This window comes from Arctopsyche grandis, chromosome 13 (genome assembly GCF_051622035.1).
Source record: "Arctopsyche grandis isolate Sample6627 chromosome 13, ASM5162203v2, whole genome shotgun sequence".
Lineage (NCBI taxonomy): Eukaryota > Metazoa > Arthropoda > Insecta > Trichoptera > Hydropsychidae > Arctopsyche > Arctopsyche grandis.
The window spans coordinates 11290105-11308263 of NC_135367.1; the positions used below are offsets into that span (position 1 = coordinate 11290105).

The 18159-nt window shown below is 33.8% G+C and overlaps 3 protein-coding genes and 1 long non-coding RNA gene across 4 annotated transcripts in view; 1 reads left to right on the forward strand and 3 right to left on the reverse strand.

The window, feature by feature from the left end:
• The window catches only part of LOC143921168 (uncharacterized), a 420653-nt gene that overhangs the window by 366098 nt on the left and 36396 nt on the right, over positions 1-18159 (reverse strand). The gene's annotated exons all lie outside the window — the stretch shown is intronic.
• The window catches only part of LOC143921171 (uncharacterized), an 895047-nt gene that overhangs the window by 61774 nt on the left and 815114 nt on the right, over positions 1-18159 (forward strand). The window lies entirely within an intron of this gene.
• Positions 1-18159, reverse strand: part of LOC143921164 (uncharacterized) — a 754379-nt gene that overhangs the window by 60656 nt on the left and 675564 nt on the right. The gene's annotated exons all lie outside the window — the stretch shown is intronic.
• On the reverse strand, positions 851-17882 carry LOC143921137 (integrin beta-nu-like). The gene is made up of 13 exons (XM_077444284.1): positions 17803-17882; positions 15899-16170; positions 15674-15831; positions 15436-15601; positions 6928-7259; positions 6744-6862; positions 5126-5458; positions 4890-5044; positions 3433-3630; positions 3190-3353; positions 2906-3106; positions 2382-2775; positions 851-1529 (listed from the first exon to the last, which is right to left on the reverse strand). The coding sequence occupies exons 2-12, from the start codon at positions 16105-16107 to the stop codon at positions 2384-2386; spliced, it is 2427 nt and encodes an 808-aa protein (XP_077300410.1). The 5' UTR covers positions 16108-16170; positions 17803-17882; the 3' UTR covers positions 851-1529; positions 2382-2383.

Consider the following 18159-nt stretch of genomic DNA (forward strand, 5'->3'; position numbering starts at 1 on the left):
TATTATCGTCAGCATGAAAAGATACATATGTAACATGTAAGTATCTCAAATACTACAAACTGCAATGTTTAATTTATGCTATGCACGTGGTACCATTTGCATCACATTATATTATACATATGTACAAACTTGTTCATTTAGAAACGCGCTTTGTAACTTCTAAGAATTTCGTTTTGCATCCTCGGCGGTCCAGTGACAAATTAATCTAAATGATAAGTATCTGCATTAAAATTGCATATTGCAATTCTGTCCCATCACTCAATAATCATAAATTTCCAACGATGTGACTTTATTATTAAGACTGAACTAATTAAAATTAATGCGTTGGACTTTTTACTTTATTTCATATGTGAAGTATATTTATACATACATACGAAGAGTTGCAATCGTGAGAAATTTCGACCTCGAAATATGGGATGATTTGTGTTTAGTATCTATCCCTGATCACTTTTTCATGTTTTTTAAAAGATCTGTGTGTATCACACACTCGCCATACATCGATACTTTGTATATGTAGGTATATGTTACAGTCCAAGTGTTCACTCCGGTTCGTTCATGAATATACTAGTTTGTTTATTTACGAATTGGATTTAGTTTAAGTGCTAACAGTCAAAAGCTATCTTCAAATAGACTCACCAGTTGTAGCATGAAACTTTTAGCTGCTAAAACTTTTGAGCTGTCAAAACATTTGCGACGTCAAAACACCAAGTATTTAAATGGGAAATCCTATGGTAACCACATTGCTACGTCACTATGATTCCCGTTCCCCCAAAATATTATAAATATTGCAACCTAAGGTAATACATATATGCATAGGGGATGGGATAAACCATTGAGAATACTCAAACTTATGCCAATTAGTCAATTTGTTCTTTTATTTTTATTTTATTTTACATATATACCAGGAAGGCCTTACAGGTAAATCCCAATGCGCCTTCCTGGCCAATTACAAATACAAATACAGCATTTTTATTATAAGTCGTTGAATTGCGAGACACTGAAAAAACTCGCAAATTAACGAGACATCTATGAATTGTACATAAATTTTTATTTTACATCAATCAAATTTTTCAAATAGTGGTGACATAGTAGGTAGGAAGGATTTTTAGCCAATTTTTTTTTCCGGGAACCGTTTCAACAATGAAATCAGAGAGAATTGGCAAACTCTGATAGGAAACGATCAACCTGGAGTCACAAATCCAGGTCTGACCAACAGCATACTCTGAAAAATCCATTTTCATTCAGGGATAGAACCCGGCACCTTCTTGACGGTAAGCAGAAGCTTAACGTCCGAGCTATGCTGCTGGCTATGTACACTGGCTATACACTGGCTATACACTGGCTATGTACACTAAAACTGGCTAGAACAAACTACATATATAGTATGTTCATGAATGATCTTAATGTATGTATACGTCGACTGTAACATATGTATATGTATGTAGATAAATTAAAAATTAAAACCCCATTACTTTGTCGTCATTATTTTAATGTACTGCAGATTACACTTAATTGTCATTGTAAAATTTCTGAAAATTTACATACGAATCATTAAAAGAATCACAATTAAATGTAATATCATATATGTTTAATTTGTTTTATTTTAAAGAAAATACTTTCAACAATAAAGAAAACTGAAAAGTTGCTCTGCTTCTTCTACACCAGCGTTTCCCAACCTTTTTTGACTCGCGTACCACTCGGTAGTACATAACGCTAAATTGTACCACCATATAAAAATGATTGTATTTCATGAAATTTGTTTTAGCAAGTGTAATTATTATGTATAGTATTTGCATGGTAAGGAATGTGAAAACAGGATACACGCAATATGTAGATCTGTTTTGGAAATAAATTTTATGAAAAAATAAAATTTTTGTGGAGACAATTATAATATGCTCAAAGTTTAATACATTTATCTACTATCTTGTCATACTTCTATTATTGATAATAAAAAAAATTATTGATTGTTTGTATAAAAACACAAAATTACAAAGTACATATAATTGAGATGCTTGTACTTAGTTTTTTTTAAATTTGGTTCAAATGGTGCGAGATTTACCCTTAAGTATGTAGCGGGATTCAATCAATTTCTATACTTGTTTTATTAAAATATATGAAGAGAATGCTCTCTCAACCAGTTCAGTGCTAGTAAACGGTGACAGAAATTTGAGTGCTATGTCATAAAGCTGTTTATATTTTTCACTAATACCTAGCCAAAAATTCCGCCATTACTGATTTTTTTTTCGCGTACCACCAACCATCAAGTGGTACGCGTACCGCAGGTTGGGAAACGCTGTTCTACACTAATAAAAACTTTTGGGGGGGGGGGGAGATTCTATTTATACAATTATTAAAAATGAATTCAGAAAAAACACAAATACCATCAATCTAAGTGTTCTCTCTTGTAACCATCTGGTACTTCAAATGTGGTTATCGGTGATTTATATAAAGGATTTCCCACCACAAAATCTATTTTTTTTTGGTCATTCATTTTATGTGCTTGGAATTTCCTGTATTCTCTTAGGTATAAAAGGTTGTCGTATATTTTCCACATTATAAGACAAATAATCACGATCGCTATTACTATTACTATTGCTACACCCGTTTTCATGATGCCAGCTGTTTGATAATCATTGGGGCATGTTTTCTGATAAATTGACAGTTCTGTGTTCCAATCTTTCCGAACTTTATAAGTGAAAATATACTCGCAACCATCTTCCTTCGATCGTTTGTCATCAATCCTAATTACGCATTGTTGTTCGTCAGAAGTTTCAGCTGAAATTAAACATAGCGATTGACTGAAAATTGTAATTCAACGTTAAAGAACGTTTAGCCATTGGCACGTGTACACGATTTTTAAAATTCTCCATCTCTAAATATCCGAATGAAATTATGTTTTACTTACGAAATGACGTGGGTACATGTGTTGGTATGAAAATAGTTCCATCTTGGGATATACAAGGTTCCTTTGCCGAAAGTTGTATTTTTAATTCATTTAATACGCACTTCTCGTACACGGAACACGCAGGATTGTTGCAATTGGAACACGTCTCACAATATCGACCTGCATAATTCTTTCCTCCTTTTTCGGTACACTTGCATTTTCCTATCGAAGGAACAAACCGCTTGTTGAGACATTGAAATTGAATTTACGACTTACAAATAGTAATATAATTTACTTTGACTCACCACAGTTACAGACACCATTTCCGGAACAAAGATCGTTGTTCCAGGGCGAGGTGCAAAGATTGTCTGAACAGGAGCAGGTCGGTCCTGACCATCCTTTACGACAAGCACATACTCCACAAACACAATTACCACGATTTTTGCCCCCGCAAACCTTACGGTTATCTCTAAAAATTATGTCAAAATTAAATTATGTGATGTTAAATCACCATTTACGCTTGGATATGAATGGTGATATTTACGCACTGGTTAATTGGACAAATTGAACATTCGCAAAATTTTCCATCCCATCCTTGATCGCATTGGCATTTGTCGCAGAAACAGTCCCCTTTCCCAGAACATGGGGAAACCGCTCTGCCATTAACACCCATCGGCGGATAACACCCATCAGTGTTTTTAAAATTACCCTGTGTATGTTCATTGCAGCTACAATTTTTTCCAGACCTACGAACCAATCAAGGTAAACACATATTAGATTGCACTCAAGTAGTGCTAAAAATATATCAATTGCAAGTAGCGAGTAGACATTTTGATGATACAAGGGCGAAAACACACTGAATAGTACGGAACGTCACGCCCTTAGCTGCACGCTGTGACAGTGGATGTTCCCCAAACCGAATTAGGGTGTAGTTGCACGTGGAGAGCAGTGGCGTAACTACTATGTAGCCAGTGCCGGCCTTACACCCAATGGCGCCCTCGGGCAATATAAACACCCTTAGAAAAAAATTTCGCCTTTAACGCTGTAATCTAAAATTTTGTACGACTTTTGGCGCTCTAATTTCTAATTTTAGAGCGCCTTTGGCGCATCGTGTGGCGCCCTATCTCATTTGGCGCCCTCGGGCAACCCAGCCCCTCCCCCCCCCTAAAACTGGCACTGTATGTAGCGGGGGTAAGCAATGCTTACGGGCCCACGGAGATAGGGGGCCATAAATGCAGGTAGTGAAAAACTATTTCGGTTTTCTTGAACCTAGGAAAATTATTAATATGTTGGAAAAAGATATTCCAGATTATTGTTTGAATCAGAAAATCAGAAATTTTCTCAGGTCAATTCGAATCTCAATTTACACATGTACTTTTATTAATAAAGAAAGATCTTTCTGAAACAATAACCATAAGGCAATTTTTACAATTACTTATTACCAAGTACAGTTGTTTGGAGAGTGATTTTCCGGTAACTGTGCCTAAGGTAGAAAGAACATTCAATAAATTAAAAATAATTAAAGATTACAAAAGAAATTCGATCGGTCAAACCAGACTCAATGAACTATCTTTGCTTACAATTGAGCACAAAGAAGCAGCCAAAATGGACCTCAAATAATTAATTAATGATTTTGCATTTCGAACAGTAAGGTTCGAAAGAAGAAATTTTAAAATAGATGAGTTCAATTAAGAAAATTATATTATGTATCTACATATTAACAATAATTATATTTACACTAATACTGCGTTGCGAAAGCAAAAATGACGAGGGAGGGGAGCTTTGATGATTTTTTGCTTACGGGCCCAAAATTCTTAGTTATGCCACTGGTGCAGAGTGCATATGTTTCTCCTATATTTCTTCAAATATTGGATTCACCGATTCACGTCACGGATTCTACGACCCAAAACTTACATACAAAGTCTCTTTTGAAATTACATATATTATATATTAGATAAGCCAGTCGTTGTGTCGTTTATACACCTAAGAAATGAGTTGCACTAACCATCCAGGCTTGCATACACATATGCCACATTCTTTTTCAGCATTGGTGGGACATTCTGATTTAGACTCGGAACACTTACAAGCAGTCACCATGTCAACTTCAACTGTCAATATTTCTTGGCCCAATTGAGATTCCTTTATGACGAAAGATTTTTTCTGAAACATGACAATATATTTTAAGCATACATATGTATGTGCTATTTTACATTTGGTGCGTATACCAAAATGAATACTAACACTTTTTATGACCCGCTGCCGATTGCTCTTCACGGCCATGTCCACCGTGAAGTTATAAGTTTCGCCCAATTTGATATTTGTGCATTTGGAAGTTTGGAAAGGAGTACGACTGTCATCGCCACAATTCGAATACACAGTGAATTCAAAGTCCTCATCTGTCGGCACTTCAAAGTTAACAACACTGGCGATGTAATCGTATCCTCGTTTGATCAACGCCAAAATATTGGAGCTGTCGCTTTCGAGTAGACCAACAAACGTATTTTCAGGAAGCAAATTCTTAATTTGCTCATAGTAGAATAGAACTTCTTGTGTTGCAGCGAATATTACGCTAATCTATGTATATATAATTGTAAAATGTAATTTGAATCAGTACCTAAGTATAAATAAGCTTTCAATCAATAATGCGATTAAAGTACTAATAAATTAGTATAAAAACAATGGAATTTAAGAGGTATCAAGAATGTCAAAGCGCGATAAGACAAATGAAAAAATGTGTCTTGAAATAGGTAAGTGGAAACGTACCCATTAAACACAGACGAACATGATCACGTAAGGCGATCATCGACGAACACATGTAGACAGAGCGGAGCGCCGTGCTTGTCCATGTTAATCCGAGATTCTTTATCCTAATGTACAATCAGTGCCGACTTTAGAGGGGGCTGGGTCATGCGGCGCCCGAGGGCACCAAATAAATTAGGGCGCCGCTCGATGCGCCAGAGGCCCTACAAAATTTTATATTAGAGCGCCAAAAGTGCCTCGGCAAATTCTATTCATTGGGTGAAGGCGCATTCCCTTTTGTATTATAATTAACGTTTCCCTGTGGCAGCCAAAATTTGAATCTTGTGCTATACGACACTGCGAAATCTTTTTTCAATATTCTCCAAATACTGTTTACACTATTTTCAGCTTCAATATATCGCTGGAAGATTCTGATTACGTGCAATTATATTCCTAAAAAAATATCTTAGATTCGAACAGTTAAACGAATGTGCAAAGATGTGGTGTTTTTTGTCGTATTCAATTTTACTCATTGTATTCAATGTTATAAAACATTTGGGTTGTTCTACTTTTGCTGAAACTGTAGCAAGGTCCCAAACCCGGAAAAAGGAGGATGGTTATCCATTTTTTTAAGGGTGTTTAGAAAAAATTGTCCGAGGACACCTTTGGGTATATGGCCGGCACTGTAGTGTACATATGGACGTCACGGGTCTACCTCACGGGACCGAAAATGAAAAGCCCGAAAAAGCAAATATCGGAAGGCAAAGATCGAAAATCGAAAGATCAAAAAAAAAAGGGTGCATGGTAAACGGTACTATGTATATATAATATATATGAGTGGCATGCGGTGAAATTATTTCTCTTTTTGTCATACAGCCTTGTTTAATGTGCGCGCGCAGGATACGGAAGGAAAAGCCTGTTCCTCTTGTTCCTGTTGTATCCTGCTCGCGCAAATTAAGTGAGGATGTACGACGGGGAGAGAGAGTTTTACCGCACGCCACTGATATATACATATATACTAACCGTTTTTCATATGTATGCATGGTAAACGAACATTTTCGACTTTTCACCCGGATGTCACTAATGATAGATATATAATTAAACGTTGACGAAAAAATACCTTCTGTTCATGAAGTACGCGGCTAATTTGTTCCAAAGATGGATAATCCATTTCGTTGTGTTCGTAATAACCGTCTGCATTCAGATGACCTTTTTTATCGTTGGGTTTCACTGCTCCACCTGAGTACAATTTGAAAAATAATTGAAAAAGAACTTCGTGAATTTATTAATTCCCAACGACCTACCTAACACTCCATCTCCTGCGAAGTGAGACAATCCGTCCGTGGCGAATATGACGATTTTTCTGGATTTGGGATTCCAACCCATTTGATCGCCGCAAACTAAAACTTGCATGAGGGCGTCCATTCCTCCCTCGGCATTGTCCAAATTAGCAGTGATTTCGCTGGAATTCAAAGCTTGCACGAATGTGTGCAATTCTGAAAAATTGAGTCTGTGTCGAAAATCGTAAGTCCTTTCGCATTCGCCATGTTCGACCAGACACGGATTTTTACGCCTCCGTTCCTCCATACTGGCATACGGCATTAGAGGTTTATCGGCAAAACTTCCAAAAGCCAACCTAACGAAATCAAACAACCTTTCAATTATACAGTTACTACGAGTATATGAATATGAAAATTTGTGTAATGTTACAGTATTACAACTTAAGCTGTATATAGGTATTTATATGTACATATCAGTAGCGTGCTGTATAAGGGCGAAATCACACAGGAAGGAATGCGGCATATGGTATTTTTTGGTCTACCTCACGGGACCGAAAGTGAAACGCCCGAAAACACAAATATCGGAAGGCAACGATCGAAAATCGAAAGATCTTAAGTCGAAAGATAAAAAAGGGTCTCTCCCCCCGTCGTACATACTCACTTAATTTGCGCTAGCAGGATACAACAGTAACAAGAGGAACAGGCTTTTCCTCTATATATATATATATATATATACATATATATATATATATATATATATATATATATATATATATATATATATATATATATATATATAGGCTTTTCCTCTATATATATATATATATATATACATATATATATATATATATATATATATATATATATATATATATATATATATATATATATATATATATATATATATATATATATATATATATATATATATATATATATATATATATATATATATATATATATATATATATATATATATATATATATATATATATAACAAAATTCGATATTGAACTGATGACTATGACAGCGATACAAATTGAGCGCAAATGTATGGAAACTTGCACAAAACAAAAGATCTACTTCCGGTTGTCTGATTGTATTCAAATTTTTTTTATTACTAAAAATCACTATCAGTATTATACTCATTAAATATCAAGAAAATAAAAATAATTTTAAAGGTCAAAATAAAATAATGAAATATTGTTTTAAAAAAAAATACTACTTCCGGTTTACGAATTCTGACCAAAACCCTACCAGCTCTAAGTTAGTACACAAAGGATAGAAATATAAATTTTCAGCTCGGACAGAGTAGTGGGCACAACATTTTTGACCTTTCCACGAGGAAAAAAATCCCACTTCCGGTTCATTAAAATAATTAATTTTTTTTTTTTCACTTAAAATCACTATTTTTATTATACACATTAAATATCAAGAAGCTTAAAACAATTTAAAAGGTCAAAATAAAATAATGAAAAAATAATGAAATATTGTTTTTAAAAAAAATACTACTTCCGGCTTACGAATTCTGACCAAAACCCTACCAGCTCTAAGTTAGTACATAAAGGATAGAAATATAAATTTTCAGCTTAATACGTTCAGGGGTGTGGACAGAGTAGTGGGCACAACATTTTCAACCTTTCTAAGTGAAAAAAATCCCACTTCCGGTTTATAAAGTTTAAAAATTTTTTTTCATTTTCATCAAATTGCAACAAGAATTGTACTTGAATTTTTTTGTGACGAACACACATGTTTAAGGGGTCGAAAAAAATAGTGGAAGAAAAATCGAACAAGAGTAAACTGCTACTTCCGGTTGACGGATGCTAACTAAATTTTATAATTAACTTGGTATTAAACTTAAACTTCTAGATATGAAATTTCAGTTCAATAAACCAAAAGGTTTCTGAAAAAAACATAAAAAACTTCGATTCTCTAGAGTAAAAGTACTACTTCCGGTTCAGATAGAAATATTTAAAAAATATGAGGTTATGAAAACTATTATTTGTATCATATTTAAAAAAAATTCAGTCCGATTCAGTTAGTGGTTTGGGAGATAATTGAATTCAAAAACTTAAAAAAAGAGGACACCTATAAGGCGAGGTACCATTTCCGGTCAACTTAAAAATTTGAAAAAAATTTACGTCGTGTCGATAAGAATTTCAGTAACCGATACTAAGTTTCAGTTTGATAGGACTAACGGTGTTTAAAATATCCCCAAAATACACACCCACACAGACACACACACAGACACACACACACAGACACACACACACACACACACACACACATTTTTTTCTAGATCATGAAAACGTGATCAGTGATCGATTCTGAGTTCGAATCAGTCAAAATCTCGAGTTCGAATTTTCGCATGATCACAAAACTTCATCTATTGTTACTATAACTATCTATGTACGTACATAGATAAAGTAAAAATGAACTCGGTGTTAACTCATTAACGACGACTAACATGATTCCTGCTATGCTTGAGAGTGCAGAGGCGTGGACAGCATGCACTACGTTTGCAGTATGCATCATGCGGGAGAAAGAAGAGGCAGAACGCGATCGAGAGAAAAAATGTCGGACTTTGTAAAATGACGAGAGCCTAGATGGCTATCCTGGCTGCCACCCTTGAGCAATACTTAATTAGTAGCCGGGTGGTAGCTGAAGAGGAGGGGGGTTTTAGTGGGTAAAAATCCCACACTACCACCGGAATTAAACACGTCGGTGGTGTCTTCTAGAAGATTTCCCCCCGCCGAAAAAAAAAAAAAAAAAAAAAAAAAAGTACCGTTTACCATGCACCCTTTTTTTTATCTATAGACCGGGTTTTTTTAGATACTCTTAAACATGCGAAAAAATGTGGGATGCCTTCATGGCACACCTAGCACACACCGTCCTAAAATCACCCCTTGGAATGTTTTCAGTAAAATTGTATCCTAGTATTATCCTTGCGTGACAGTGATCGATAGCGGTGTATCACATATTTTAAAAAAATTAGGAGAACCCCCACAGCGAAGAGCCAAGCACACGACGTACCGTTCTTCCCTGTGTGATTTCGCCGTAACTCTCTGTTTTCGTCGCACAGCCTTACTTATGTACATACGGGGACGCGACAATTGGTGCAAGGCCAAAATGTTCAACGACAAAATGTACCCGAAAATTAGTGCACTGACAAAATGTACCCGCGACAAAATGTACCCGCGACAAAATGTACCCGCGACAAAATGTTCAAAAATGTTCAAAATGTTCAAAAATCCTAAATTATCCTATTTTAATGGCAAAAGTAACTTTTTATTGTATTATATTTATCGATGTATATGGTACTTTTTATCGTATAGATCGCGGATGTTATTAAATTATTATAAATTAAAGGTGTTCTCAACCGTACCAACATATACTTATTTAAATTGAACAATTACATTTTAAGCGAATGTCATTGTGACTCATTGAATATCATTTTAAGATGTCATTGAATTAGTATAAATGTCAGGGGTTCTCAACCGTATCCAATATTTACGTATTTAAATTGAAAAAAAAAACTTTCCGAGCGTATGAACTGCAGATTACATTGCATTAGTTTATATGGCAGGGCTTCTCAACCGTCTCCAAAATTTTCTTTATTTCAAATGAATAATTTACTTTTTATCGTACACATCGCGGGCGTTATTAAAATAGTATAAATGACAGGGGTTCTCAACCGTATCCAATATTTACGTATTTAAATTGAAAAAAAAAACTTTCCGAGCGTATGAACTGCAGATTACATTGCATTAGTTTATATGGCAGGGCTTCTCAACCGTCTCCAAAATTTTCTTTATTTCAAATGAATAATTTACTTTTTATCGTACACATCGCGGGCGTTATTAAATTAGTATAAATGACAGGGGTTCTCAACCGTATCCAATATTTACGTATTTAAATTGAAAAAAAAAACTTTCCGAGCGTATGAACTGCAGATTACATTGCATTAGTTTATATGGCAGGGCTTCTCAACCGTCTCCAAAATTTTCTTTATTTCAAATGAATAATTTACTTTTTATCGTACACATCGCGGGCGTTATTAAATTAGTATAAATGACAGGGGTTCTCAACCGTATCCAATATTTACGTATTTAAATTGAAAAAAAAAACTTTCCGAGCTTATGAACTGCAGATTACATTGCATTAGTTTATATGGCAGGGCTTCTCAACCGTCTCCAAAATTTTCTTTATTTCAAATGAATAATTTAGTTTTTAAGCGTATGTCATTGAATTAGTTTAACACCGAAGACCTCTGTGAGGGACAGTACATATAAGATAATTATAAATTTTAGAGTTAAGTAATTTTAAAATTAGCTTGATAGCTAAGATAATATATAAATAAATAAACGTTGATCGCCACGTTTTATTTTGATAAAACAGTTCCCAGCCAGCGGTCACGTGTACTTCGAGTTTTAACATTGAATGTGACCTTTACGGCGTCTCTAAATCAAATTCACATAAGTTTTTTCCAAAATTTTGTTTAAAAATGCAATTATTTTATTTCTTCTGCAAATAAGTCTTCTAGTGTACATTCGCAAGCTATATGTAAAATGAAAGTTTTTTTTAAACTTAATATTTCATTATACAATTATAAGGCAAGAATATCAAATATTAATTTAGATAAATTTAATGTATTATTTTACAATCAAGTCTCGAATTACGACTATTAGGATTTATGATGGAGAGATTTTACTTAGTGTTTAACAAAAAACAAATGTATGAATCGGACATTGTATTGGAGAAAAAAGGAGGTATGTAAAAAAGGCAGACATTAGAAATTTACAATAGTCAACCTTTTTTTTTTGGGCAACAGGTTCCTTAATCCCCAGCTAAAATTATTTTTACATACCTCCTTTATGTTTCACATTAATATTGCATCATTTACAACTAACTATTATGCGTAAGAGTTGCATACAAAATTTCATTTTGACATGTAAAAGACACACGATTGATGTAAAATGCAATTAAAATGTAAATGTAAAAAAAATCACGCGCGTTGAATAGAGATGGCAAAACAATAATATATTTTGAAATTAGTTCTATGATTGACAGATGAATTGTCTACACAAATGGACGAAAATATGTAAAAAGACAAATGGGTTATAAAATTTTACTACCCTCATGTTAGAGGCTATTGAATGCATTTTTTTCTTTGCGTAAAACCCTAGGACAATAGGCAAATGGTGGGTTCGAAATCTCTTCAATGTCCTCTTCAACTTCGGTTTGTAGCATTAGAATAATAATTTTTAGCTATTCACAGTTGATAAGCTCGATCACATTTATTATAGAAAAATATACATATATCTATGTAATAAATTTATAATTTCTCTGGTATTATAAAGTTCTAATAAGGTTATCAAGTTAACAATACTTGTTCACCATCCCACCGCAAAATGCCTATGTTGAACGTGTGTTCTCATTAATTACATAAAGCTCACTGAACAGATGAGCGCAATTCGCATTATATTGACACAGTGAAAAGCGTGTTATAAAAAAGTGTATGTATTATAAAATGTCGTGCATTGAACTATATAATTATATAAAAGGGGAAAAAGAGCTGCTCCAAAAAACGAAAACATGAAGTCGCCCAATTCAAAGAAGAGTAAAGGCGAGAGAAGAACGTATGAATTAAAATGTTAAGGTAAGGTTCTATTTGGTTTTATTAAATTTAATCGCCTATTAATCTATATTGTTTGATTTTAGATTTGGTACAGATGCATTGTTTTAAAAGATTGCACAATTTTTTATAACAAAGCTATGAATTTCGAGTGTATAAAGCTATGAAAGCTATGAGTGTTTTTTTTTTTGGGGGGGGGAAGTCCCCTTCGGTGGTCCGACAATTATGGCAACCCTAAGATACGTACGTACATAAAAAGTAGTAATTAGTCACAGTCAATATTGTGTGCACTACAGCCCTTTACGCAAAAAACAGCTTTGTCTGTTTATTTATGAATGGCATATGTCGTTTCAAATGAGTATTTATTTCTTAAACTTACCCGGAAATATTGCGGCTGTTGGTTGTAACTTTCTCGAAAACAACAAAGAGTCAAGTTTTATTGTTATTGTTAAGAAATATTTTGTTGTTATTGTTTTATTGTTATGACTAGAAATTTTAATAATATAACTTTTAAATCAAATCGCCACCCTGGCACTTTGATTGATATAAACATTGTTTTTCGAGTACAATTAAAAAATATTTTGACTAAAATTTCACATAAAATTTTGTATTCCAAATATTGTGAGCAGAATCTCGTTCTAACACTCGTTAGTTTTTATTCTAAAATATTATTTCGTTAAAATTTTGTATATAAAATAATATATAACATTCATTTTCAGGTGCGTACACAGGATATTTTTCTCGCAGCAGTCAAGTCAAGGGCGAACAGGGTTCTAGTTTATATATCTAGTCACATACTTATGTATATTATATTTAGTTATTAATTTTAAATCCTTGTATTTTAAAACTAAACTAAACTTATTTAATATGAAAAATATTAAATTCCTTTTAATGTACATATGTATGTATGTATCTACATTATTTAAATACTGTCATACCATTTTTTAATCTTACTAATTATGGATTTTTTAATATTATATACAATATTTTTATTTCCTTTTAGTACATTTTTTGTATCTTTTTTTTATAAAAGCTTCCTCTTATTATCGATATTCCATCAAATGCACAACTTTTTGCTTATTTATTTCTTATTATTTAAGAATGTATAAATTAAGTCATAATATACTCAAATTTTTTAAATGACATCAATATTTTTTATGCAGCGGTAGCTATTGATAAGCAATTATATTATAACTAAATTTGTCACTGATGTTAGGTATTTTAAATTTTTAATTTAACAATTATTGTTTTAATCTGAAAATTGATAAATTTTGTGTTTTAATGTTTTAAATTTAATGACATGTGCATTTCAACAGTTCGAACTATGATGATTCCATTATTTGAGAGCAGATCACTTTTAATCTTACAATTAATGATGTATTATTTTAATTGAATATTGTTTATTTATTAAAATAAATATTATTACAAAATTAAGTAATAAATTTAAAAATGATTTTAAAAATACATGTCAAATGATGATCTTTTTTCTTTATCTATTTTGTATGCTCATATTATGTTTAAATGATTTTTGTTTTGTTTTCAACTGAATACAACTTATTTCATACGAAGAAAAGATTTGTAATTTTGGCTTTTATTTATTTATTTTCATTATAAGATTTTATATTACGGTTGAGAAGCCCTGCCATATAAACTAATGCAATGTAATCTAGAGTTCATACGCTCGGAAAGTTTTTTTTTTCAATTTAAATACGTAAATATTGGATACGGTTGAGAACCCCTGTCATTTATACTAATTTAATAACGCCCGCGATGTGTACGATAAAAAGTAAATTATTCATTTGAAATAAAGAAAATTTTGGAGACGGTTGAGAAGCCCTGCCATATAAACTAATGCAATGTAATCTGCAGTTCATACGCTCGGAAAGTTTTTTTTTTCAATTTAAATACGTAAATATTGGATACGGTTGAGAACCCCTGTCATTTATACTAATTTAATAACGCCCGCGATGTGTACGATAAAAAGTAAATTATTCATTTGAAATAAAGAAAATTTTGGAGACGGTTGAGAAGCCCTGCCATATAAACTAATGCAATGTAATCTGCAGTTCATACGCTCGGAAAGTTTTTTTTTTCAATTTAAATACGTAAATATTGGATACGGTTGAGAACCCCTGTCATTTATACTAATTTAATAACGCCCGCGATGTGTACGATAAAAAGTAAATTATTCATTTGAAATAAAGAAAATTTTGGAGACGGTTGAGAAGCCCTGCCATATAAACTAATGCAATGTAATCTGGAGTTCATACGCTCGGAAAGTTTTTTTTTTCAATTTAAATACGTAAATATTGGATACGGTTGAACATTTTGAACATTTTTGAACATTTTGTCGCTTAAACATTTTGTCGCGGGTACATTTTGTCGCGGGTACATTTTGTCGCGGGTACATTTTGTCAGTGCACTAATTTTCGGGTACATTTTGTCGTTGAACATTTTGGACTTGCACCAATTGTCGTGTAACCCTTACATACGTGTGCTCGAGCAGGATATAAGAGGACTCGGTTACGTCATACAAAGTCCCCTTGTATCCTACACTCGCACACGTAAGTAAGGCTGTGCGAAAAAAACAGAGTGATTTCATGTAGCTTTTGGAAAGGGTTAGGCCCAGAGTCAAGAGACCTTATACAAAATTTGTAAAAGGATCAACTCTTACATTTTTAGCTCTCATCCGAGCAAAACCGGGCAAACTTTTTTATAATCAGCATATTGGAAACGAATGCTTACCTTATCTTTCAAAATTTTAGTTAACCATAAGAGGGGGGAGATGTAGGAAAATCATACTTTCTCTAGGGTCCAAATTCACTCTCGACGGCCCTGACTATACATACATACATTTATGGGTGGTATGGAAAGCAGTAACTGATTCAAAAGTATACCTAAAGTTTTTAGTAATATTTTTTAGTTCTCTTCCAAGGTCATCTTTAAACTTAACCAAGGTTTCTTTGTCGTCTTTCATACTCCAAGTTAAATCCATCAGATAATACAAATCCAATGAGAAATCTTTAGCTGGTCTATAATGGAATGAAAAGTTCTGCGGTTCAACTAAAATCAAATAAAAACAATTAAAAGCTCAATCCCATTTGATTATTCGTCCGTATTATGTATTTGACTAACAAGGTGAAAAGGAGAGAGAAAGTTTTTGCGGTCTGATTTGGACAGTATCCATATTCTCCTCATCGACGACGTCACTAAATGGCTCATTACTCATTAAATCAATCTTAGGCTGCCTCGATGAGAGAATGAGATCTTGCGAACACCCAAGTTGCATTAATCTGAAACACGCATTTTTTTTTGAACATATATTTTAAACATTGAGGTGCTTTGAACGTAGGGTTAAACCTTTCGCGTGAAGAGCATCCTATCACAAACTGGGAATATAAATGATAAGTTTCATCTTCGCACCAGCTGCACATCGAATCTTCGTTTAAACAAGAGCCGCATGTGGTATGCTGTTCGCACCCAAAATAATCAATTTCATTTTCCTCCAATTGACCACTCGCGAATACTAAGCTAATTAGCAAGATTACTGTTAGTGTAAGATACCTCATGGTATTATACAAGGTACACCAGGTGTCGGAACGCGATCGAAACTAAGCTCACCATAAAGGGTTCTATGTATGTACAGTGAGCGACAAAAATAGGTACGCACATAGATTTCGGACAAACAGCGCGAAACAAACCTCTCTACCTGCCGTAAACAATGAGACCCCAACCTTTTTTTTTTTTTACACAACTCTATGTACCGTTGGTTCAAAGATTTACAAAGCTGATGGTCAATTCCCTATTTAGTTTCGCGTTAACTTTGGTTGCAATAGCATCGCATCGGAAAAATGTCGTCCGCACGCCAAATGTCGACCGATGAAAAAGCGGTAATTTTGGCTCTTACGAGAGAGCGAATCGCGTATCCAGAGATTGCTCGTCGGGTGGGGTTTAGTGAAGGTTCTGTGAGAAAATTCACCAAAAAATACAGTGATACAGGATTATTAACAAGGGCTCCAGGATCTGGAAGGAAGTCAAAATTGATGGAACGTGAAAATCGTGTCCTAAAACGTGCTGCTCTTCAAGATCAATTTATTACTGCTTCTAAAATCAGTGATGAGGTTTACACTTCAACATCCACAGCAGTACATACCCGTATGATCCAAAGGAAGCTGAATAAATTAGGGTTTAGAGCGATCAAATTCGCGAAAAAGCCACTTCTGGCGGTTTCAATGAAGAAAAAGCAGTTGAAATGGGCCAAGGACAAGAAGAATTGGATATCAGAGGACTGGTACAGGGTGGTTTTCTCAGATGAATCTAATTGGAATCTTATTGGATCAGATGGGAAGACCACAGTTCGCCGTAGAAGTGGAGTATGTTTTCACGCAAGTTGTGTTTCGCGACCGCGAAGCATTCTCCGTATGTCATGATATGGGGGTGCATTACAGGATATGGAATGGGGGCGCTAGAGTTCGTCCGAAGGTCCATGAATGCTATCCAATACGAAAACACGATACGGGAACGTGTTTTACCCACCATCGAAGCACTCACAGAATTCGTCGCTGAACCAATATTTCAGGACGAATCTGCACCTTGATATCGAGCTCGTTCTGTAAGTTATCAAACCGTTTTTCTATCTTTAATTTGTTTTTTTATGTGGTAAATATCATCGACTTGTTTTAGATAACCAATTATAAAGAAAGTTTGGGAATTAAATCCCTTACCTGGCCCGGGAACAGTCCAGACCTGAACATTATCGAAAATTTATGGGCGATTTTGAAGAGGAAAGTAAAAGCCTGCAATCCAAAAACGCTTCAAGAGCTGGAAAACATAATAACGGAGGCATGGGAAAAGGATATTTCCCCAGATGTTATAAAAAAATTGTTTTATTCTATGCCCAGAAGAATTGAGGCAGTAATCAAAGATAAAGGGGGAATTACTAAATATTAAGCTTTATTTTATTTATATATTATTGTTTTATGTATATATTATTAATAGGAAACATTTAAAAAATGTATACCGTGAAAACCGCTTTAAATTAAATTAAAAACTCCCGAAGAACTGCCAATACTTTTTTCCCAACTTTGTCCATTTCGTAAATAATTCCAATATCTCAATAAATACATCAATATAATTAATAATTTGTCTTGTTTTATTATCTTAATGATCCTAGTCATGATTTCAGAAACTTTTAAATGAAAAATATTGCGATATATACGAATAAAATGAAATTTTGCTACTGCGTACCTATTTTTGTCGCTCACTGTATGTGTCGTAATGGATCTATGCCATGATATCGCTCCTACAATATTTACCCACCAACTTCGCATATTTACTTTATATAGGTCGGCCAATCGTTAATACAACGCTTCTCAGTTTATCAGTTTGTCATGTTTTACTTCTTTCTTAAAACCGTACCTAATCAATGATGGCTATGGGCTATGGCAACGCATTGATTAAATAAACATTCTTAGCAACGCTTCCCAAACCTGTTTAAATCACTAAAACTTGCATAAAAGCAGGCGAGTAACTACTATTCCGCACGGCATGCGGTGCATGCGGGCCTTTTAGATTTAAAGGCCCAAAATGATTTTAAATTAAAATACTAAAATACTACAATT